The sequence below is a fragment of the Hippopotamus amphibius genome, chromosome 2, assembly GCF_030028045.1.
Source record: "Hippopotamus amphibius kiboko isolate mHipAmp2 chromosome 2, mHipAmp2.hap2, whole genome shotgun sequence".
Classification (NCBI taxonomy): Eukaryota; Metazoa; Chordata; class Mammalia; order Artiodactyla; family Hippopotamidae; genus Hippopotamus; species Hippopotamus amphibius.
The window spans coordinates 216672759-216696679 of record NC_080187.1 but is presented as its reverse complement, the minus strand read 5'-3'; the positions used below and the strand labels follow the sequence as shown (position 1 = coordinate 216696679).

The window sequence follows — 23921 nt, the reverse complement described above, 5'->3', positions numbered from 1 at the left end:
CACCCCTGGCAACTACCAGGGGTGTTCTCTGTCTCTTATGAGTTCAGCATTTTTAGATTCCACATGTAAGTGATATCATACAGTATTTGTCTTTCTCTGTCTGACTTACTTCACTTAGCATAACACCATCTAGGTCCATCCATGATGTTGCAAATGGCAAGATTTCATTCTTTTTTATGGCTCAGTAATATTCCACTGTATACATACACCACACTGTTTTAACCCACTCATCCTTTGAAGGACACGCAGGTTGTTTCCATGTCTTGCCTACTGTAGATGATGCTGCACTCAATGTGGTTGGTGCAGCTATGTTTTTGAGATGATGATTTTGTTTCCTTTGGATATGCTTCCAGAGATAGGATTGCTGGATCATATGGTAGTTCTATTTTAATTTTTTAAGGAAATTCCATGCTGCTTTCTACAATGTCTGCACCAATTTATATTCCCACCAACGTACACCAGGACTCTCTTTTCTCCACACCCTCATCAACACCTCTTATCTCTTGTCTTTTTGATAACAGCTATTCTATCAGGTGTGAGGTGATAACTCACTGTGGTTTTGATTTGCATTTCCAAATGATTAGTGATGCTGAGGACCTTTTCATGTACCTGTGGCCATTTAGATATTGGGTTGGCCAAATATCTAAATATCTTTGGTTTTTAAGCAAAAGGACACATTTTTTTCATTTCCATTTTTTCATTTTCACCAAGAACTTTATTGAACAATGTATTCACCCTTTTGTTCCACTACCTTCTGCCATTTTTCAGGCAACTTCATAATTCCATCTTTCCAAAACTTTTTATCTTTTTGAGCAAAGAACTGTTCCACGTGCCTTTTACAGCCTTTCAGGGAACTGAAATTTTTTGCATTAAGAGAATTTTGTAAAGACTGAAATAAATGGAAATCCAAAGGTGCAATGTCTGGTGAATACAGTGGATGAATCAGAACTTCCCAGCCAAGCTGTAACAATTTTTGCCTGGTCATCAAAGAAACATGTGGTCTTGCCTTATCCTGATGGAAGATTACACATTTCCTGTTGACTAATTCTGGATGCTTTTTGTAAAGTGCCTCTTTCAGTTGGTCTAACTGGGAGCACTACTTGTTGGAATTAATCATTTGGATCTCCGAAAGAGGCTTATAATAGAGGACTCCCTTCCAATCCCACCATACACACAGTATCACCTTCTTTGGATAAAGACCAGCCTTTGGTGTGGTTGGTGGTGGTTTATTTCACATGCCCCACAATCGCTTCCATTTCACATTGTTGTATAGTATACATTTGTCATCACCCATCACAATTTATTTTAAAAACAGAATATTTTCATTACATTTAAGTAAAGAATCTCATGCGAAAATGTGGTCAAGAAGGTTTTTTTCACTTAACTCATGTGGAACCCAAGCCTCAAAGTGATGAACATAACCAAGCTGGTGCAAATGATTTTCAATGACTGATGTGGATATTTTGAGTATGTCGGCTGTCTCCCTCGTGGTATAACATTGATTGTTCTTAATTACTGTTTCAATATGAGTGCTATCAACTTCAACTGGTCTACCTGACCATGGAGCACCGTCCAGAGAAAAATGTCCAGCACGAAACTTCACAAGCCACTTTTGATGAGTCTGATCAACCACAGCACCTTCTCCATACACTGCACAAATCTTTTTTTTTTTGCATTTCAGTTGCATTTTTACCTTTCTTGAAATAATAAAGCATAATACGCTGAAAATGTTTTTTCCATATTCAATATTAAAATGACTACATAAAAATTCACCAATTTTGATAAGTTTTTTTCAATGTACACTGACATGACAGCTGTTAAAACTATTGAGCCTGTGCTCTAGAGCCCTCGAGCCACAACTATTGAGCCCACATGCCACAACTACTGAAGCCTGCATGCCTAGAGCCCGTGCTCTGTAACAAGAGAAGCCACCGCAGTAAGAAGCCTGCACACCACAACGAAGAGCAGCACCCACTCACCGCAACTAGAGAAAGCCTGTGTGCAGCAATGTAGACCCAATGCAGCCAATAAATTAATTTTTAAAAATGTTTTAAAACATTAATAGAAAAAAGTAAGCTGACTTCTAAAGCTGACTCAAAAACTGAAAATCTACATTACTGTAAAAACTGCATTTTTCCTGAGGATCATAGGCCACACCATCACATGATTCACTACAGGGAAGGAATTTTATTTCAAGGGAAAAAAATACTTACAAAATGCTCATTCTTGTAACTGGTATATTAACTCATCATCCTATTTTTTAAAGATAGTGACTATGCTAATACATTTTGTATTATATTTTAAAATAAAGATTAGACAGAACTCTGTAACCTTTTACTTCAAAGGCCTGGACTTTGAAATCTGCAAGGGGGAAGCATGCTTAAATTTTTTGTAGCTTTTTAAAATTTTCATTATTTTTTATTAATATTTTATTATTTATTGTTCATTGTATTTGTAAACATTTTAGTATGAGGACTTTCAAATACACAATATAGAGAAAACAGTATAATGAACCCCATGCTCTAATCATTTAGCTTTAGAAATTATCAACATTGTCACTCATTTCATTGATTGCAGCTTCTTTATTGTTTTTTCTGAACTACTTTAAAGCAAATCCTAGACACATCATGTCTCCTGTAAATATTCAGTATGTGTTTTCAAAAGACAGAATTTTTAAAATATAATATCATTAAGATAACCAACAAAATTACTAATAATATCTTAAATCATATACTGTACAGTTTGTATTCAATTTTCATCCATGTTTAACTCTAAAAATTTAGCACATAAAGTTACACATTTCTGCTCTAAACTTTAAATACATATATATATAAATTAAAAGAAAAATTATAAAATCAACCTCATAAAAACCACAATTACCAAAAGAAAAAAACTAAATTATGAAATTAAGTTTAACAAAAGATTTTAGATTTCAGATAACTTAACTGGCTCACACTTAGGAATACTGTGATTAATTACTTTTTTAAAGAAAAGCTCCTCTCTTTGAAAGCTTACTTATAGAAAGAAATACTGCTTAAACTTGGACCTAATCCATTAATCAATAAGATGGCCAACACAAACATTATCATGTAATTTTTTAAAAATCTGAAATAACTGAAGCAATTCAAAAGAGGAGTACATCAAAACAGAAAGTCTAACATAGGTCTATTCGACACCAAGAAATTAGTTATGGACAAATTACATTTTTAATGAAACTTCAGTAAAACTATATTGAAAAATTATTCCCATAATGAAGGATGTTTGTTGAGAACAGTAAATCATGATTTAAACTGTCAGAGAACTTCTAAATACTTAAAATAATCTGCACAAAACACAAAATTATATTTCATAGCACTGATTTTACACTCCAGAATTTGTATAATTTTTAAATTTTCACAAATGTCATTTAATACAGTAGCACTAAATTCAAGTCAATACAACCAGTAATTTAAAAGCACTGGAATAATCTCAACCTGACTGTGATTTGTGATTTGTTATCATTTTTATTTATTGCTATATTTAATTCACTAATATTTTGTTCAATGTTCAAAGAAAATGCTCCATTATTATAATATCCTTTTTAGGTTTTCATATTAAGGTTATAAGATGATCTCTCTTTTATTCTGAGGAAGAGTTTAATGTTATCTTTACCTAAAATGTTTGGAAGACTTCACAGGTGAAGCCATCGTGACCTGGAATTTTCTTTGTGAAAATTCATTAACTCACATTTTTTTTTAATACTCCTAAGTTCCTTGAAGTTTTTCTAATTCTTTCCATGCAACTTCTGTTATTTTACGTGTTTCAAGTTATTTGTCAATTTCTTCTAAGTTTCTAAATTTAGTGTATAATATTGTTCACAATTTCTTTTTAATATTTGTGGAATCTCTGCCAAAGCCTCTTTCATTCCTGGTACGAGGCCTTGTCTCCTCTTTTTCTTGGTATTACTAGAAGTCTGTTCATCTTATTAGTCTATTTGAAGAACTACATCTTGGCTTTGTTAATTTTTCTCTATTCTCACTTATATCTTTTCCTTCCATGTTCCTTGGGTCTAGCTTGTTCTTTTCTAACTTCTTGAGATGCAAAGAGTGTGGATTTTAGGTCCTTTCTAATTGGTATAATTGAGGCTAGAAATTTTCCTCAAAGCATAGCTTTACCCTAATCCCAAAGATTTTTGTTAAAGATTTATTTATTATTATTATCTTTTTTTTTTTTTTTTTTTTTTTGCTGCATCAGGTCTTTGTTGTGCCACACAGGATCTTCACTGCAGCACACGGGATCTTTGCTGAGGGATGTGGGATCTTCTGTAGCGGTGTGTAGGCTTAGTTGCTCTGCAGCATGTGGGATCTTAGTTCCCTGACCAGGGATTGAACCTGTGTTTCCTGCATTGTAATGTGGATTCTTTACCACTGGACCACCAGGTAAATCCTCCAAAGATTTTAAATGTTCATTTACATTCAACTTACCTTTTCCAATTTTCATTGTGATTTCTTCCCTGACTCATGGATTATTCAGATATATATTCCAAAATTCCAAAAATTTGAGAACTGTATGGCTACCTTTTTGTAATTAATTTCTAACTTCATTTCACTGTGTTCAGATAGAATAAGTTCAATTATCTAAAAGCTGTTGAAACTTGTTTAATGGCTCAGCATGTGTCAGTTTTGGTAAATGCTCCATGTGTGCTTGAATAAGTATTTGGACTTACAGCCATGACAAAGTAGCCTGTATTAAAACTGATCTTCCTGCCAAACACAACTACAAGAGCTAGACAAAATATATACATGAATTGTTTAAAGACATTGGAAAGCAACCAATATAGGCAAGATTTGAGGAACTACAATTCCTGAGAGAAGAGACAACATGAGATCCACATTCACCCCAGAATATTCCCTGAAGACTGCTGGAATTCAAAGTGCAGGGGAAGTGAGTTCTACCAGAAACCAGCAGTCCTATCTATCAGAGAGAGATACTGGAGTTCGATGAGTCTAAAGCAACTAGGGCTTCAGGTGAAAAAAATCTTGAAGAGGGGGAAACTGCAGGAAAGTAAGCCAAAAAAATCTGCATTCAATCCTCCCCTAAGAAGTCTGACAACTGCTAAGCTTTGCATATACAGGGCAAGACTCCAAGACACCCAGCAGAAAACAGCAGCTGGGATGCTAATGAGCTAAGCAGATATTATAGCAACTGTACGGTGCTGGGGAAACAAAAGTTGGAATTCAGGAATGAAGTAGTCTTGGCAAACACCCCAGGTTTTCAGTTGAGACCTCAAAAGGAACAAGAAAAAACTAAAATACATCAACTTTAATAAAACCTCAAGCCAACCCTTGACAGGATTAAGGTGATCTGCTTGTTCTCTATCTTATTGCCATAAAAAAAATATTTTTAGACGAAGCCTCTATAACTTTTAATATGCAATGTTAAGTATTCAATTAAATATGAGGCATGCTAATAAAAGACAGTCAAATAACTGAAAACCTCCCAAAAAACGTTTTTTTAAATTAACGAACTCACGGGTAGTTCAGACATTTTACTTTTCAGACACAGAATTTTTAAATAGCTATTATTCATATATTCAAGAAAATACAGATCAGATATACAGAACAGAGGATTAGTGGAATAACTAGAAGACATTCCAGTAAAGTTTCCAGATTAAAGCATCAAAAGGGAAAGGAATGGAAAAGAAAACGCATTATTTGTTAGACATATCAATTATGCCAAGTTCATTAATCAGATTGTTTAGATACTTTTTATCTTTATTGATCTTTATCTACAGGTACTATCAGCTGAGACAGTTATGGTAAAACTCTCCCAGTGCAAATACAGACTTTTTTTCAATTTTTCCTTTCAGTCCTGTCAGGTTTTGCTTTATATGTTTTAAAGATGTTTTATGCACATATAAATTTAGAATCACTTTCTCTCTCTGTTGAAATGACCATTTAATAACTTAAAAAAAAAAATCTCTCTTTAGAATGTATCTTGGCTGCTCTATTTTGCCTGGTATTATAACAATACTAGCTTTGATATGAATAAGATATGTATAGAATATCTTTCCCTGTCTTTTTCTTTTGAATTTGCTATGTGTTCATATAGAAAGTGTATCTCTTGTAAGCAGAATATAGTTGGGTTTTATTTTTTTAAGTTTTATAACCTTTGTTCTTAAAATTTAATATTTAGACCATTTACATTTAATGTAGGGATTGATACATTTGCATTTACTTCTATTTCATTATAATTTGTTTTTGATTTATCTGTTTTGTGTTTCTTTTTTCCTATTCTCTTGCCTTCTTTTGGGTTAATCAAAATGATTATTAATTGACCATTCTTTTATTCTTCTTTGAGGTTTTGAGTTTATAACACATCCTTGACTTATGTCTAATACAAATAAGTACTTTTATAACTCCTGAGACAATGCTAGAACCTAGAAAATATAAACTCCATTTATTCCTCTCTTATCTTTTGGATTACTGTCATAAATTTTCAATCTACATATATGTCAAGCTCCACAAGACATTGTTTCACACAGTCAATACACATTTAATGTTATCCACATGTTTACTCCTTCTGGTGTTCTTCATTCCGTCATGCATTTCTGGGATTCTATCTGGGATCATCTACCTGCCATTTGAAGAACTCTGTGCTACTAGTGTAGGTCTGATTACAAATTCTCTCAGTTTTTATTTATCTAGAATTACCTTTACTTCACCTTCATTTTTTTTAAAGCTCTTTACTGGAATATAATTGCTTTACACTGTTGTGCCAGTTTTTGCTATACAACAAACTGAATCAGCTGTATTTATACATATATCTCCATATCCCCTCCCTCCCACAACTCCTTCCCACCTTTCCTATCCCAGCCCTCTAAGTCATCACCCATCATCAAGTTGATCTCCCTGTGTTATGCAGCAGCTTTCCAGCAGCTATCTGTTTTACATTTGGTAGTGTATATATGTCAGTGCTACTCTCTCACTTCGTCCCAGCTTCCCTTTCGCCCCACCCCAGCCCCGTGTCCTCAAGTCCGTTTTTCATTTTTGAAGGTAACTTTTGCTGGAAGTAGAATTCCATCTTGCCAGTTATTTTCTTTCAGCACATTAAAGATATCATTCCACTGTCATCTGGCTTTTATCAGTAATAAGCTTACTCTTGCTCCTTTGAAAAGTCTTTTTTTTTAAAGCTCTGACTACTTGCAAAGATTTTCTTTCTTTAACTTTTAGTATTTTTACTATATTGCATGTAGATGAGATTCATTTTGTATTTTTTCTACTTGGAGCTTATAACGGCTCTTGAATATGAGACTTGATGTTTTTTGACAGTCTGGGGAACTCTTCTGTGATTACCTCTTCAAATGTTGCTTTTGCACCATTTGCTCCATCCCTTCGCAAACTCCATTTACAGGTGTGCCTCTTACTCTCTTCTCTGCATACTCCTATCTCTCTTTCTCTCCATGATTTAGCCTCAATATTTTCTACTGACTTATTAATTCAATCCCAACTCTCCTAAATTTTAAATCTCTTCTTAATATGTACAAGCACGTAAGTTGTTTTAAAATTTTCATTTACCTTCCTGGATTCCTCCCTTCCAGGGCACTGTGACCATAAAAAAATCCAGACTGGCTGTTCTCTTGACGTGTACACACCTATTATCCTGGGATCAACACAGAATTATTACCTTTTCCGGTTCTCTGTGCTGGCTCCTCCTGATAGTGATAGTGTCCATGGAGTTAAAAAACTTTTGAGGCCTTGCATGTTTGAAAATGTCTTTACTTTCACATCTAATGAATAATTTGGACATAGGATTTTAGCTTAGAAATTAAATATTTTCCTCCAGAATTTTGAAGACATTGATCAATTTTCTTGTGGCTTCTAGTGATAATTCTGCAAAAGCAGATGTCATTCTGATTCTTGGTCATCTGTATATAAACTAATTTTTTTCTCTGTTTTTTTAGCGCCTCTCATCATCTATAGTACTCATAAACTTCCCAACATGTTTTGAAATCACTTTATTTTTTTAAAGAACTTTTACTGAGATACAGTTAACAGATAATAAACAGCAGATATTTAGAGTGTACAATCTGGTATCCCAATCTCCCAATTCATTCCCCCCAACCCTCCCCGCTTTCCCCACTTGGTGTCCATATGTTTGTTCTCTACATCTGTGTCTCTATTTCTGCCTTGCAAACTGGTTGATTTGTACCATTTTTCTATATTTTCATCCATTATAGTGGGCACTTAATGGGCCCTTTTGGCTAAAATCTTATTATCTTTCTGTTAAACAAAATTTCCTTTAATTATTTCATGACTTCTTCCTTTCCTTTATCTTTCTATAACCCATGTTATTCAAATAGTGGATACTCCCAGTATCTATTTTCATATAACAAGCCTAAAACTTAGCATCTTAAAATACTAATCATGTTATTTCCATGCAATTCTTTGAGTCAGGAATCCAAAGAGTGCTCAGTTTGGGAGGGGGCTCATCTCATCTCTACATGCTTGCAGCTAGGGTGGTTCAACTGAGACCAGAGAGTTTCATAATAGCTTCACCACATGCCTGAAGCTTTGATACTAGCTACTGGCTGAGATAGCTAGGTTCTCCTTCTCCTGGCCACTTTTTCTTCACATGGTCTCTTATTATTCAGTAGCCTATCTTGGGCTTCTTTACATGGCAGCTGGCTTCCAACAAGGAGAAAATGGAAGCTGCAAGACCTCTTAACAGCTAGGCTGGGAATTTACGAAACCTCACTCTAGATACATTCTATTGATCATATCAAGTCATAGGACCAACCAAAGATTCAAGGGACGGAAAAGAGACTAATCACTCAACGGTGGGAGTCACATGCATGCACAGGGATGAGGGAAATTGTTCACACTCATCCTCACAGACAATCTACCACAGTCCACAATCTCGCCTCAGGTTGCCAAAGTCTTTCAAGACTACCAGACATTCATCCAATTACAGAATCAACCTCAAAGACCAATATCTCATGATCTATATCAGATCTGGATGTGTTCTGCTGGTGTGGGTTCTCTTGATCTGAAAATGTGGCAGTTCAAGCAGGAGAAGAGGGCTTGAAGTGGAAGCAAAATTGAGGCATCTCAACATTATCTTTATCTATATTCTTTCACTTAATCGCTTGTTTTCAGTACAGTACTCCCACCTTCCAATGTGTCTGGTATCCCTCAGGTCAAACACCATCTTTTGTACTTTCTCTAAAGAATAAACCTCCAACATTCTGTGAGGTGAGAGAGACACACCTACTCCGATCCTACTATTCAGAGTTATGAGGAAGTGGGGAAGTTTCGAGATTCTTCTTACAATCCCTGCCTGTACCCTCACTTCCATAGATACCTGCTCCCACCAATTTCTGATCCTTTTGGAAGTTACATGGAGCAAACTGGATTGCTTAATAGTTTTACCCACTTTCAGCTAGCTTACTCAAATGTCATCACTGCTCTTTCTACCTTCCAACTTTCAAAAATTTGTTCATATAATCTCTTCTCCTGTCCTTTTTCCTTAAGTCTTTTCATATCATTTTAGTTGAGTTGGGGAAAGAGCAAAGCAACTGCATGTGCTCACTTTGTCATTTTTAACAAAAATCAATTTTACAGCATATCGTTATAAACTTGAGTACTATAGCTACTGTAATTATAAATTACTTAAGATATACTCCGTAATTCACTGTGCATAACAGTGCATCAAAACCCCAAAACTGAAAACCAAAAGTGGTCAAAAACAAAATTCCCTGGTATATTAACAAGAGTATTTTTAAGCCTAGTCATAATTAAGATCTACCATTTCAATTTCACTTCAACCAAATGGTCATACTGATAAATAACCTTAGAGTACTGCTTTAAACAAAACCATGATAAGTGCTAATGCCATAATTCCTTTAACTTCTTTTGCAGATCTGATTTTTTAACATATTTTCTCAGACTTTTTCAAGATACAGACACTAAATTTTATGATTCCACATTTTCCTACCTTTTCCTAAGAAAGAACTCATGCCTACTCTCAATATTCTCCTTTCTCAATAGAGAAAACAAGGGCAATATATTCCATAAAAGTAAGGAATATATTTGAAATAAGCCAGTACAACTTACTGAGACCAAAATGGAAAAACAATACAACAACAATATCAATAATGCAAAGGTGGCAATACCTTTCTTATATCTAATAAAACATAACTTTCTGAACCACAAAGCTCCAAAGGGATCTTTCACTGAAGAGAAAAGAAAGCAGTATTCTCAAGTTGTTCCTTAACTCATAATACAAATTCATTATTACTTATTATCACTCTAAAATCCAAGCCTCTAAAGATGTATAAAAAATCCATTCTGGGGGACTTCCCTGGTGGTCCAATGGTTAAGAGTCTACCTTCCAATGCAGGGGATGCGGGTTTGATCCCTGGTCGGGGAACTAAGATCCCACGTGTTGCAAGGCAACTAAGCCCGTGCACTGCAACTATTGAGCCTGTGTGCTGCAACTATTGAGCCCACATGCCACAACTAGAAAGAAGCCCGAGCTCCGCAATGAAGAGCCCATGCTCCACAATGAAAACCCCACACTCTGCAACCAAGACCAATCATAGGCAAGTAAATAAGTAAATAAGTAAATAAATAAATATTTTTTTACAAAATCCACTCTGGATTTACAAAGGAAACTCCTATGGAATAATCTCAGGTGGGTTTTCAGAATTACAGGCTTCCTATTTATTTTTGCCCCTTAATTATTCTGATGGTGTAGAAAACAGATACATGAGCAAAGATAAACACAGGATATTATTTTAGTACCAAAATAGTATTTAAATATTAATGAAATGAAGTACTGACATGATATTTAAAGTGTATACTACTGGGACTTCTCTGCTAGTGCAGTGGTTAAGACTCCGCACTCTCAATGTGGAGGGTGCAGGTTCAATCCCTGGTCAGGGAACTAGATCCCATTTGCACGCCACAACTAAGGAGCCTGCCTGCTGCAACTAAGATCTGGCTCAACCAAATAAATAAATACATTTTTTTAAATAAACAAATAAAAATAAAGTGTATACTACCTAGAGGATGAACTATTTTATTTCTTTTCTACTTTAAGTCAAAAGAATTATAAAGGATCTTATAAATGAATTGACAAAAGATACCATTCTCCTTTAAGTTTACACAGGGCAAACCTGAGATAAGAATGATCTTCAAAAATTTTCATACAGTTTTTAAGATTATTTTATGATTTTAAGTAAGGCAAATTAACATCACAAAAATGATGCACAAAGATAAATATATAATGTTATTAGCACCAATTTCAAATAAAATAAATATCTCCACGTAAATCCACTTGTCTACTACATAAAAAGGTTGATTCAAAGTCACTTGCCATTTTTGCGGGAAGGCTTCTGTACTGCCATTGGTGGGCAAGACTGGGCAGGTGCTACATCTGAAGAAGCAGTAGAGCCCGTATGATGAGCCTTTACCTTGTCAGCCCAACTGACACCTGTGGGAGCCAGACGCGGAGCTGCCACTGTGCCAGGTGAGCCCCTATGGAGAAAATGACTGCATTTAATAAATCAAATATAAGTTAAAATTTTAAATATATACTTAATATATTTAAATTTTAAATGCATTGTGTGTGTATGTGTATCCACATATATAGAATAACATACTATCAATTTAAGGCAAATATATTCATAAATTTATTTTGGTCTCATACTTCATTAATATAGCAAAACATATTGTATAGGAACAAATATAATATAAAAGCTCTCATCAGACTGGTTTAAAAGAAAATTTCAGTTAAATGGGAAATCTTAAAAAATATGCATATATACCTTAAACTTTTTCTTTTTATTTAAAACTTCTATCTTTTAATAATGTAAATGTGCATTAATATGTCAATGTATCAATATAGGCACTATTAAATCAGGCTTTTTTTGTGTGTATTATTTCTTACATGAACCACAAGTATGATGCCTCATTGACAATGTCCAATTTTGGTTTCTTTAAAATGGAGTAATAATTTAGTGACACCTATTAAATAATCTAAGTACACAATCCTCCTGAACTCTAATAATATTTCCCCCAATCTTTCATAGTTGTCCTATACACTCATTTGACAGCAAAACTTTAATAGTTCACTTTATCAAAGCTTTCCAAAAACTTATCTTAGTTTTCACAGAAACAATGACTCTTTTTATATTCATATTTTAGTGGTTTACTTAATATTTAAGTTATGAGTTAAAATATAGATAACTTGAATGAAGAAGTTTGGTAGCTAACTTCATAGTCTAAAGCATTTAACTCACCAGTAAGAACAGAAGTAAGTATATATATTAAAGTCAACCTATAAGGCACAGTTTTTCAGCATACTTAAACATGTTTTACAATGATAATAAGTGTCAATTAATCCAAAGATACAATACACAAAGATCAGTATGAGAACTTTTACTATGCATGCATTAGACTTCCAGCGTTAAATAAACCATGTACTGCACTATACAATACTGTGAACTACAGACCAATGGAATGCATTCGGGGGAATTTCCCTTAAAATGGTGATTGAATATACAAATATTTGGTTTCATTTGCTTATATATCATTCCCCCACTCCACTAAGGTCCAAGTATTACAAGGTTCCAAAGTCCATCAACCTTCACCTAAGGCAATACAATCTAATAATCTCACTTGAAAGCATAAAGTTGGTTCTACTGAACAACACTTTATGAGCTCTTACTAAGGGCCAAATACAATGTTAGATGCTTGGGATACAGAAGATATGGCAAACACCTTGCTTTAAAGAAGGCCATAGTATAAGTACAAAAAATAAACATTAAAAATTTTAACACAGTGAAAATCTAATAATAATACAAGTAAATGCAATGTTCAGCAGTAACAAGAGATAAAAATAAGAGACTGTGACATAGGTGGGGGTGGAGGAGCAGTGAGAAGCCATGAAGAAAGGGTAAGTTTTAACAGAACAAAGATAATTGACCAAGCAAACTACTTACCAACCCTCACACTACACATCAAATGTTAAGACTCACTCTAAAGAACCAAAGTCCAAACAAATTTTTGTCTTTAAAAACAAGTTCTGCCAGGGGAATTGAAGGAAAACAACAGTCATGACTGTGATGAACAATATCATAGCTGCCAGAGCTGTCAATAGCATTTTGGGCAAACAAGGGTTAACTTAAAAGGAAAAGCTGGAGAATAAGAAGTCCACAGGGGCTTTGAAAAGCTCCAATATATTCCTGGAAATCAAGAAGGCCACACACATGTGCAAGGTTGTATTGAAGCCTAGGAAAGATCTGAGAAGGCCCTAACCTCTCACCTCTGACTGACCTTGAGGTTCTGAGGAAGCAGACACTGACAGCAAAGGTAGAACTGTAATCTCCAGAGCACCAAAGACATACTGATCACTACAAAACTAGACAAGAGCTAGGAGATTTACTGGTTCAAGGCATTTAAGGGAACCTCTGTCAAATCATTAGTTGACAGCTAAGATAACTGAGCAGAAACTTTAGTGACTACACATGACAAAGAACACAGACTTCAGAAAACTAGTTCAAGGAAGTCACTAAAGAAACAAATAGTAACAAAACCACCACCACTTAACAGAAATAACAACAAATCCTGGAAAGGGTAGCAATCTAACCTCCAGAGCTGTCACATTATGCTATTTAAAATATCCAGTTTTTAACAAAAAAACATAAGACATGCAAAGAAACAGGAAAATATGGCCTACTCACAGACACACAAAAGAAGAGGAACTGAAATAGCTCCTCAAGAAAGCCTGAACATTGGACTTACTAGACAAAGATTTTATATGAGCTATTATAAATATGTTCAAATAATATCTAAGAACAAAATGCAACCACATCTAAAAATAAAGTTTGAGAACAATGTTTCACCAAATACAGAATATCAATAAAAAGAGATTAAATATAAAAAAGAACTACATAGATGTTTTGGAGTAGAAAAGCATAATAATGGAAATGAAAAATTCACCAGAGGGGCTCAACAGCAGAATTGAGCTTGCAAAATAAAGAATTAGCAAATTTGAAGAGAGGTAAAGTGAGACTATCTAACCCAAGAAACAAAAGAAAAAAAGAATGCAGAAATTTGAACAGAGTCTCAAAGACCTGTGGAACACCATCATGAGTACCAGCACAGGTATAATGGGATTCTCAGAGGAGAGGAAAGCAGAGGAGAGGAGAGGAGAGGAGAGAAACGGACAGAAAGAATATCTGCAGAAATAATGGACAAAAACTTCCCAAATTTGATGAAAAACATTCACCTACAAATCCAAAGAGCTCAACAAACTTGAAGTAGGATAAACTCAGAGATCTACACCTAAATACATCATAGTCAAACTATTGAAAACGAAAGACAAATAGAAAATCCTGAGAGCAGCAAGAGAAAACTGAGGCATCTCTGAAAGGATTCCCAATAGGAATAACAGCTTATATCTCACCAGAAGCCATGGAAGCCAGAAGGCAATGAGAGGACATAGTCAAAGTGCTAAAAGAAAAAGACTTTCAACCAAGGATTCTATGCAGAGCAAAACTATCCTTCAAAAACTGAAGGATAAATTAAGATATTCTCAGATAAACAAAAACTGAGAAAACCTGTCACTAGCAGACCTGGCCAATAAGATATACTAAAGAGAGTTCTTCTGGCTGAAATGACAGGACACTAGACAGTAACTTGAATCCACATGAAGAAATAAAGAGGACCACTAAAAGTAACCACATATGTAAATACAAACGACAATACAAACTTATTTTTTCTTATAACTATGTGATATAAAAGACAACTGCATAAAACAATAATTATAAAACTGTGTTGATGAGATTCTAATGTATAAAGATGTAATCCATATGACATTAACACAGTTTATGATATATTTAGATCATTTGTTGTGAAAGAAATTGCCAGTTCATGTTACAAATCATTTAGCATGAAATATGTTTATAAGTTTTAATTTTGGGATCCTAATTATGTTTGAATATACAACATTTCCTAAAATTTAAACTTTACTCTCCTGGATTTTCAAAATTTTTCATTCAAACAATTTCAAACATAAAAACATACACATGGATTTACTTACAGTGAAATACTAGCTTTATACTACTATATTATCCACAAAAAAATTATTTACTGTAATGCAAGCCTCAGTAGGCTTTTTTGAGTTCACCTTACCCAAAATTTAAGCTTCTTCGAGCATTTGATGTCACATTTATTCTATCTGTTGACGGACTTGGAATCATGTGACGTCCAGGGGACATCTTCTTTACTTCCCATGCCAATGAAGTTGGTCTGCCAATTCGACATACAGCAGATTAATAGAGAAAAGGGGTGGGGGGGGAGGGTTAATCTAATCTTTTCTCTTCATTGTTAGTGCATGAAAACATAAGCAGGTCACAATTTTTCTCTAGTGCACTGTTTAAAGTTACCGTATTACCAGTAAGTAATCCCAGATGATGCGTGGTCCAGGATTTTCCACCCACTACAGCATAGCAACATAACTGTAATTATCTAAAAAGTGTTACGGGGTTACAAAGACATGACATAAACTACTTATATTTTAAAAGCTTCCAGACACCCAGCTAAAAACATTAAAAAGGCAATGGTACTAATTCTGGCTACTTGTGTCTGGTGTCCTTGCAGAGATAAGTAGATAGAACAGAGATCAAGACAGAAAGACAGTGCTGAGGGTTAAAATGTAGAATACACAGGAAAATAATGAAGACTTCATCCTCTACCTCTTAATCACCCGTGAGAGTGACATCATAAACATTTCACTGCACTTTGCTAGAAAAGCTAACTACTCCTCCTTCTTCACTAGCTCCACAACCCATCAGTTGATAGGATGCACATGCTCTACTAAAATGTTTTTTCCCAAGCAACATTTTCTCTATCCCTATGCCCTCAATCAGACTTCCATAACTCCCCAAATCTCCTTGCCTCTTACTCTCCATTCAACCCAGTGATTGTGATTTTTCTCTCATTAAAAAGTGATAATTATTGTTAGAAAACAAAAAAATTCAGATAGATGATTATCCACATAAAGCCTAAAGCTTTTGATAATTTATTGCCACATTGTCTTTCAGAAAAGTTGTAACAAAGTATGCTTCCACCAGATGAAAAGTGCCCATCTTCCCTTAACCTTGCCAACAGTTGGTATCTTGTTTTAAAATTTTCATTGGCTTGTGAAAGAGAGAGCATTGCTTGCAAAGTCTAAAATATTTACTACCTGGCACTTTACAGAAAAAGTTCGCTGACTCCTGTGCTAGAGTTTCAGTCTTTGATGAGTTCTTTCTCCTACAAGGATTTCAATAAAGATGTTTAATTTTTAAAAATTCACTGATAAAATGGTATTTGTTTTTGTTTTTTAAATTATATACATTTATTATCATTAGAAGTGAAGCTAAACTTTTTTACCAGTCATTTAAATTTCATCTTTTGGGATTTATACATTGGTACCTATTGCCTATTTTTTCCACTGGGATTTACATAATTTTCTAATTGATCTGAAATTATTTATTACTACTACTATTACTATTACTATAATGGATACAAATCTTTTCATATAAATGACAACAATTTCACTTTTATTTTTTTTTTTATGTAGAAAGGCATATTTTCTTCCTAGTAAATCAAGCCTATAGATATTTTCCTTTAGGCTTTCTGCCTTTGTCTTACAAAGGCCTTGCCCACAATAAAAATATATAGATATTTATCTATATTTTCTTCTTTAATTATGCACAACTTCAGTTTTTACATTTACATGTTAAGTTTTGATGCATGATTTGAGGAAAGAAAGATTAACAATGCCATCTACAGGAAATTTAACGTTGCTTTCTATATCTGGGAGCTGCCTCAGAAGGCAAAGAGGAGAAATGGTGATAAGTACTTGAGTTAAAAGAGTTGCCGCAGGTATATTTTGGAACCATGATGCTAGGACAGGGATAGGTGTTAAGCTTGGACTTGGCCTCAGAATCTTTCTCAAGACAATCTTCAACATAGCCACTGCTAACTTGGAGTTTGCAAGCAAGAATGAAAAAATCTAGTTTGCTTTTTTAATACACTAATGGTTATATTACAGACCCTTTTTGGATACAAGGAACAGAAACTCCATCAAGTTAAATAACAAAGAAAAAGGTAATAAAGATTTATTGTAAAGATATAAACTGTACAAAGTCAAGGACATCCTCAAGGTGGCTCATGAGGATTAGCCCTGGAAGAAGCAGGCTTTAAAGCAACACTCTTAAACTCTCAAAGACCACATGATTTCTCTCATTTCTGCCTCTCTCTGTACTTCTGTTCCATTTTCTTTGAACCTGCTTTCCTCTGTTTATCTTTACTAGGGCAATATAGTCACCAATCACAAATCAGCATGAAGATCTCTTAACTTGGTTTAACCCAGTAAAGAAATGTACCCCCCCCACCCCTGCCCAATTGAATCACCTATTACCAAGGGGTAAGTGTGAAACTGCTTGTTACAAAGACAACTAGGCTTGACCCATCCAGGGACAGGGTAAAGTGGGCACCATATCAAAAATTTTCATTGTGAGAAAAAAATATTAAAAGGATCAACATATCATGGCTTCCCTGAATTTGGTTTCCTGGGATCAAGACTTTCTGGATTTGTCTCTTGGGATTCCATCTCTCTTGGTTTCCCCTGGGGCTGACATACTAGGATGAGATAAAAGATACTTCTCCACAGCATGGTTCCAATCACTGAGACTGAACCAAGGTTAAATCCAAGGGAAAAAGGCAGCTTAGACCTGTTTTCTCTGGGTAAAAAGGCATCATTGTAGCTCCATGCAAACATTCACTTCACAAGGGCTCAGGTTTCAATTTTAAGTCTAAATGAAATAGTAAATTGTTCTTTTGCCTTTGCACATATCCAAAATGATACTAAATCCAGTTGGTTTACCTATCTCTGGAATATCTCTCCACACTCTACTGCCTTTACTCTAGTCTGTTTTAGTCTGAGTGGCCATCATCTATAAACTATACTGCTGAACCTTTACCTTCCTACACTACAGCCAGAAAGATCTTTTAAAAACACAAGTCTATGTCATTTCCTTACTTAAGAACCTTTATGGCTCAAAATAAAGTCTAAAGTTTTTATCACGTCTACAGAGTCCTAAATAATCTGGTCTCAGCCCACCTCTCCAGGCTCCTCTCATGTTACTTTTCCCCTGTTCTCTTCACTCCAGCCCTGCTAAACTCTAAATTCCTTGCCTACACTGTGCTCTCTTCCACCTCCAGGATATCATATACCATCAGCTCTATCTGCAATTACTCTTTCCTTCTCTCCTTGTCAAGCTAACTGCTTCTTGATATTTCTGCCTCACTTAAATATAACCTCCTTGGGGAAGCCCTCCTGGACTTAACAAGTGGGTTGATGGTGCCTTTTCTTATACTCCCAAAGTATCCTATATTTCTTTTGGATGACACTTTGTACACTGGTAAGTATTTAACCTCAGTGTTTCCTGTCAATGCACTGCGCACTTCATGAGAGAGTGACTATGTTTTCTTCACCACAATAGTCCCAGAGCCTGACACACAGCACTCAGCTGTTGTGTGCTGATTCCAAATGAAGGTTTCTAAAGCATCTCTGATCTCTCATTATTCCCCCAACTCATCAATTTTCCTCACTGCCTACATTAAGAAGAAATACTTCACCTTTCCCTACATTACTGTCACTTCACACATACCATACTTCTATAGCTGTCCTTATTCCCTTCATCTGAAAGGCCAACCACTTTCTTTAAACACTTCCGCATCCTCCATGAAATCTTTCTTGATCGATCCCCCAAAAGAGATATGATCCTGTCCTTCCCTGAACATCTGTAATAGTTTTTCATAGTAGTAAGTTCTATTTTATCCCACCCTTAGACTGAAAAGTCATGAAAGTAGTAAATGTGTCATATTCAGCAATAAATTTCTGTACCAGATAAAAGTGCCTTGCACTAGTACGTACCTGATAAATACTTGTTACTGAACTTGAGAAATGCAGCTCTCAACTTTTAGATTTGTACAGGTTTCAAGTTAAGCTGAGATCAACTTCATTGTCAATTTTAATAATTACTTTGAATCTGCTGTCTGCTATAAATATAAAGACCAGAATTCATTACCTGCTTTGAGCATCTGTCTTCTCTAGCTTTTCCTGAAGTTGAATCCAGTCAATCAATGCTTTGAAATCTCTTACATAGTTATCCAGCATCATTAGCACCTCCTAATTCAAAACAAACAACAAACATTAGATTCCATTCTGAAACTAAAGAGTTTCAAGAAAAAACTTTAGAGTAAAGGACTTAGGAATTAATATTTTTTACACTACACTCCTCATTGAGGAAGCAGCAAAACCTACTGATATTTTTGGGAGGGAGGGCAGGGTTTATTTTCATTCTCACTCTTTGGTAAGAAATTAGTGAAGCTGACAGTCTAAAGACCAGGAAATGGTATTGATATTCCCTCTCAAGACTTTCTCAACTGACTTTTAACCTTTTGTTATTGTTAAATTTAATAAACAGAAAAGTGCACAAAACATAAATGTACACATGAAAAGATGCTCAATACCACTAATTATTACATAAATACAAATCAAAACTATGAGGTTATCACCTCACATCGACCTGAACAGCCACCATCAAAAAACCTACAAACAGTAAATGCTGGAGAGGGTGTAGAGAAAAGGGAACCCTCTTGCTCTGTTGGTGGGAACATAAATTGGTACAGCCACTATGGAGAATAGCATGGAGGTTCCTTAAAAGACTAAAAATAGAGCTACAGTATGACCCAGCAATCCCACTCCTAGGCACATATCTGGAAAAAACCATAATTCGGAAGGATGCATGTACCCCAATATTCATTGCAGCACTATTTACAATAGCCAGGACATGGAACCTAAATGTCCATCAAAAGAGGAATGGATAAAGAAGATGTGGTATGTACATACAATGGAATATTACTCAACCATATAAAGGAATGAAATAATGCCATTTGCAGAGATGTGGATGGACCTAGAGATTGTCATACAGAGTAAAGTAAGTCAGAAAGAGAAAAACAAATATCATATAACATCACTTATATGTAGAATTTAGAAAAATGGTAGAGAAGAACTTATTTGCAAAGCATAAATACAGTCACAAATGTAAAGAACAAATGGTTACCAAGGGGGGAAGGAGGGGTGGGATGAATTGGGAGATTGGGACTGACATATATACACTACTGTGCATAAAATAGATAAATTATGAGAAACTACTGTATAGCACAGGGAACTCTACTCAGTGCTCTGTGGTGACCTAAACGGGAAGGAAATCTAAAAAAGAGTGGATACACGTATATGTATACATATGACTGATTCACTTTGCTATACAGCAAGAAACCAACACAACATTGTAAAGCAACTATACTCCAATAAAAATTTTTTAAAAAACATAAATGTACAGATAAATTATTTCAAAGCAAGGACCCATGCAACCACCATCCAGGACAAAAAATTTAACAATATCAGTCTCTAAAAGTTCCCTGATGTCCGTCTCTGAATCACTATTCCGTCCCTGTTCCAAAATAACCACTGCTTTGACTTCTAATAGTTTAATTTTGCCTGATTTTGAAATTCATATAAATGAGCACATAGAGTATGTACCATTTTGTGGCTTCTTTTGTACATTTGTTTACCAGGTTCATCCATATTGCAGAGTGCACCTGCAATTCATTTACTGTCACTGTCCAAGGTCACTACTGAGCAGTATTCTATTGTATTAATATTTATCCACTTTACTGTTTATCAAACTTTATTGGTTGGGGGACTTTCCTGGTGGTCCAATGGTAAAGAATCCATCCTGCAGTGCAGGGGATGTGGTTTTGATCCCTGGTCAGGGAACTAAGATCCCATATGCCACAAGGCAATTAAACCCACGCGCCACAACTACAGAGACTGTGTGTCGCAAACTACAGAGCCCACGCACTCTGGAACCCACGCACCACAACTAGAGAAGAGAAAAACCCACATGCCACAACTAGAGCGAAGCCCATGCACCACAACTAGAGAAGCCCACACGCCACAATGAAAAATCCCACATGCCACGATGACGACCCGACAGCCAAAAATAAAAAATTTTAAAAATGTATTGGTTGGTATTATTTTAATATTTATTTATCCAATATTTATCCAATCTAACGCTGATGAACATTTAAGTGATTTCCAAATTTGGGATATTACAAATTATATGCTGTTATTCATGTACCTGTCTTCTGCATATGTGTATGTTTTTTTGTTGAGTGTATGACCAAGAGTGTAATTGCTGAGTCACAGAGTAAGCATGTGTTCTACTTTAGTATATAATACCAAATTATTTCAAAGTGGTTGCCACTCCCACCAGCAGTGTATGTGAACTCTACTTGTTGCACACCCTTATCTACGTGTGGTATTGTCCACTTGGGGTCTTCTTTGTTTTTAACCTTAGCATTCTGGTTGATGGTGATATAATGGTTTCATTTTGGTTTTAGCATGTGTGTATTTCTTTGATTACTAATGATTCTCAGCACTTTTGCAGATGCTTCCTGGCCATCCTCTTTTTGTGAGGTGCCTATTCAAGACTTTTCCCATTTTTCTAAAGTGTCAACTGTCTTTCTCTTTTTGATGTGTAGATATTCCTCACATCTTTTGTTTATGTGCCTTTTGCTGATTATATATGCAGCACATATATATTTGCCTTTTCACTCTCCTAATGGAATGGAATCTTTTGAGGAAAAGAAATTCCTAATTTAAGATAGTCTCTTTTATGACTTTTACCTATAAAGCCTGATACTATTTGTGTCATTTTTAAGCTATCTTTTCCTACCACAAGGTCAGGAAGATATTCTCCAAAATTATCTTTTAGAGTATGGGTCTATAACTAGAGTTTCTCCTCTATTACATTGGTCTGTTTACCTATTCTTATACCAGTACCAAACTATCATACATTGCCTCAGCTCCAAAATAAATCTCAAAACTCAGTAAATTCTCCAACTATATCTTTGACCTCAAAGTTGTCTTAGGCTAATTCCAGCCTTTTGAATTTCCATACAAATTTTAGAATCAGTTTGTCAACTTCTCAGGAAAAAAAATTAGAATTTTAATTGCATTTGCACTGATTCTATAGATTAACTGGAAGAAAACTGACATTTTTATAACATTGTTTTTCTAATCTATGAACAGATCTATAGCTTCATATATTTATCTTACTCAGTGTGTTTCAATAACGTATTATACTTTTCTGCGTAGAGGTCTTAGACATCTTTTGTTAGATTTAACCCTAAGAATAAGTAGCAGTTGTTTTAAATTTTTTCTTTTTCAGTTACTGTTGATGTTTTTAATTTTGAACTTGTATCCAGCAACTTTAACTTACTCAGTACTTCTAATAGCTTATCTTTAGATTCTTCTGTACTTCCTAAATACATATATATGTGTGTGTCATCTGTGAATAACAACATTTTTCTCCCTAAGCCTTATACTTTTTATGTCTTATTCTTGTATTAATGTGTGGCTAGAATCTTAAGTTCAAGGTTGACTAGAAATAAGGATAGCAGCCTTTCTTGTCTCATTCACAATTTCAGAAGGAAAGTTCTCAACATTTCACCATTAAGTATGATGTTTACTCTAAAATTTTTGGAAGATTCCTTATATCAGTAAGGATGTTCCCTTTTATTCCCAGTTTGCTAGTTTTCTCATGAATGGGTATTGAATTTCATCAAATATTTTTCTTAAATCTACTGAGACAATCATATGATTTTTCATCTTCAGTCATCTAATTTGGTAAACGATATTAATTTCATAATCAAATGTTAAAGGAACACTGCAGGACTGGAAGGAACCTAACTTGATTGTGATGTACTGTCCAATTTTCAAATAACCGCATTCAGTACATTGTTACTTGGTTTAGGACTCGTGCATCTATACTCCAGAGTGGCCTATATTTTCCTTTCTTATAAAAGCTTTGGTTATCAAGGTTATGCTGGACAGAATTCTCATTTTTCTAGGTTCCAGAAGAATTTGCATAATACTGGCATTTTTTCCTCAATTTTTTTTATTGAGATATAATTCACATACCATAAAATTCACCATTTTGAATTATACAATTCAGAGTTATGCAACATACATGCACAGAGTTGTGCAACTATCTAATTCCAGAATATATTCATCACTCCCAAAAGAAACTAGCAGCAGTCAGTCCCTTTTCTCCCCTCTCTCCAGCCCTTGGAAACCACTAATCAGCTTTCTGTCTCCATGGACTGGCCTGTTCTGGACATTTCATATAAACAGAATCATATAATATGTGGTCTTCTGAGGCTGGCTTCTTTTACTTAGTATAATGTTTTCAAGGTAACATGTATCTGTACTTCATTCCTTTTTATAACTAAATAATTACATGAATAAACACACTTGTCTTATTCACTTGTGAGCTGATGGATATTTAGGTTGTTTCCACTTTTTGCCTATTATGAATAATGCTGCTATGAACATTCATGTACAAGCTTTTATGTGAATACATGCTTCTAATTCTCTTGGGTGTATAACTGGAAGTGGATTTACTGGGCCATATGATAACTCTAACATTTAACATTAACTACCAAATTTTTTTCCACAGCAGCTGTAACATTTTATGTTGCTATCAGCAATATGAGAGGGTTCCATACTCTTCACATCCTTTCCAAGACTTGCTATTTTCTGACTTCTTGATTCTAGTCAACCTAATGAGGGCAGAGTGATATTATTGTTGTTATTTGAATTTCCCTGATGTCTAAAAACAGTGAGCATACATTCATGTGCTTACTGGACATTTGTATATCTTCTTTGGAAAAATGTCTATTCAAATTCTTTGTCCATTTTTTAACTGGGCCACTTGTCCCTTTTATTGTTGGACTATAGGAATTCTTCACATA

General features: G+C 34.8%; 1 protein-coding gene across 9 annotated transcripts in view; it reads right to left on the bottom strand.

The window, feature by feature from the left end:
• The window catches only part of SCAPER (S-phase cyclin A associated protein in the ER), a 445755-nt gene that overhangs the window by 330367 nt on the left and 91467 nt on the right, over positions 1-23921 (bottom strand). For all 9 annotated transcript variants that reach the window (XM_057723485.1, XM_057723488.1, XM_057723489.1 and 6 more), the window contains 3 exons: positions 19127-19227; positions 15180-15296; positions 11359-11519 (listed from right to left, as the gene is read on the bottom strand). In XM_057723485.1, coding sequence (XP_057579468.1) covers positions 11359-11519; positions 15180-15296; positions 19127-19227 — 379 coding nt within the window. The remainder of the gene's footprint in view (positions 1-11358; positions 11520-15179; positions 15297-19126; positions 19228-23921) is intronic.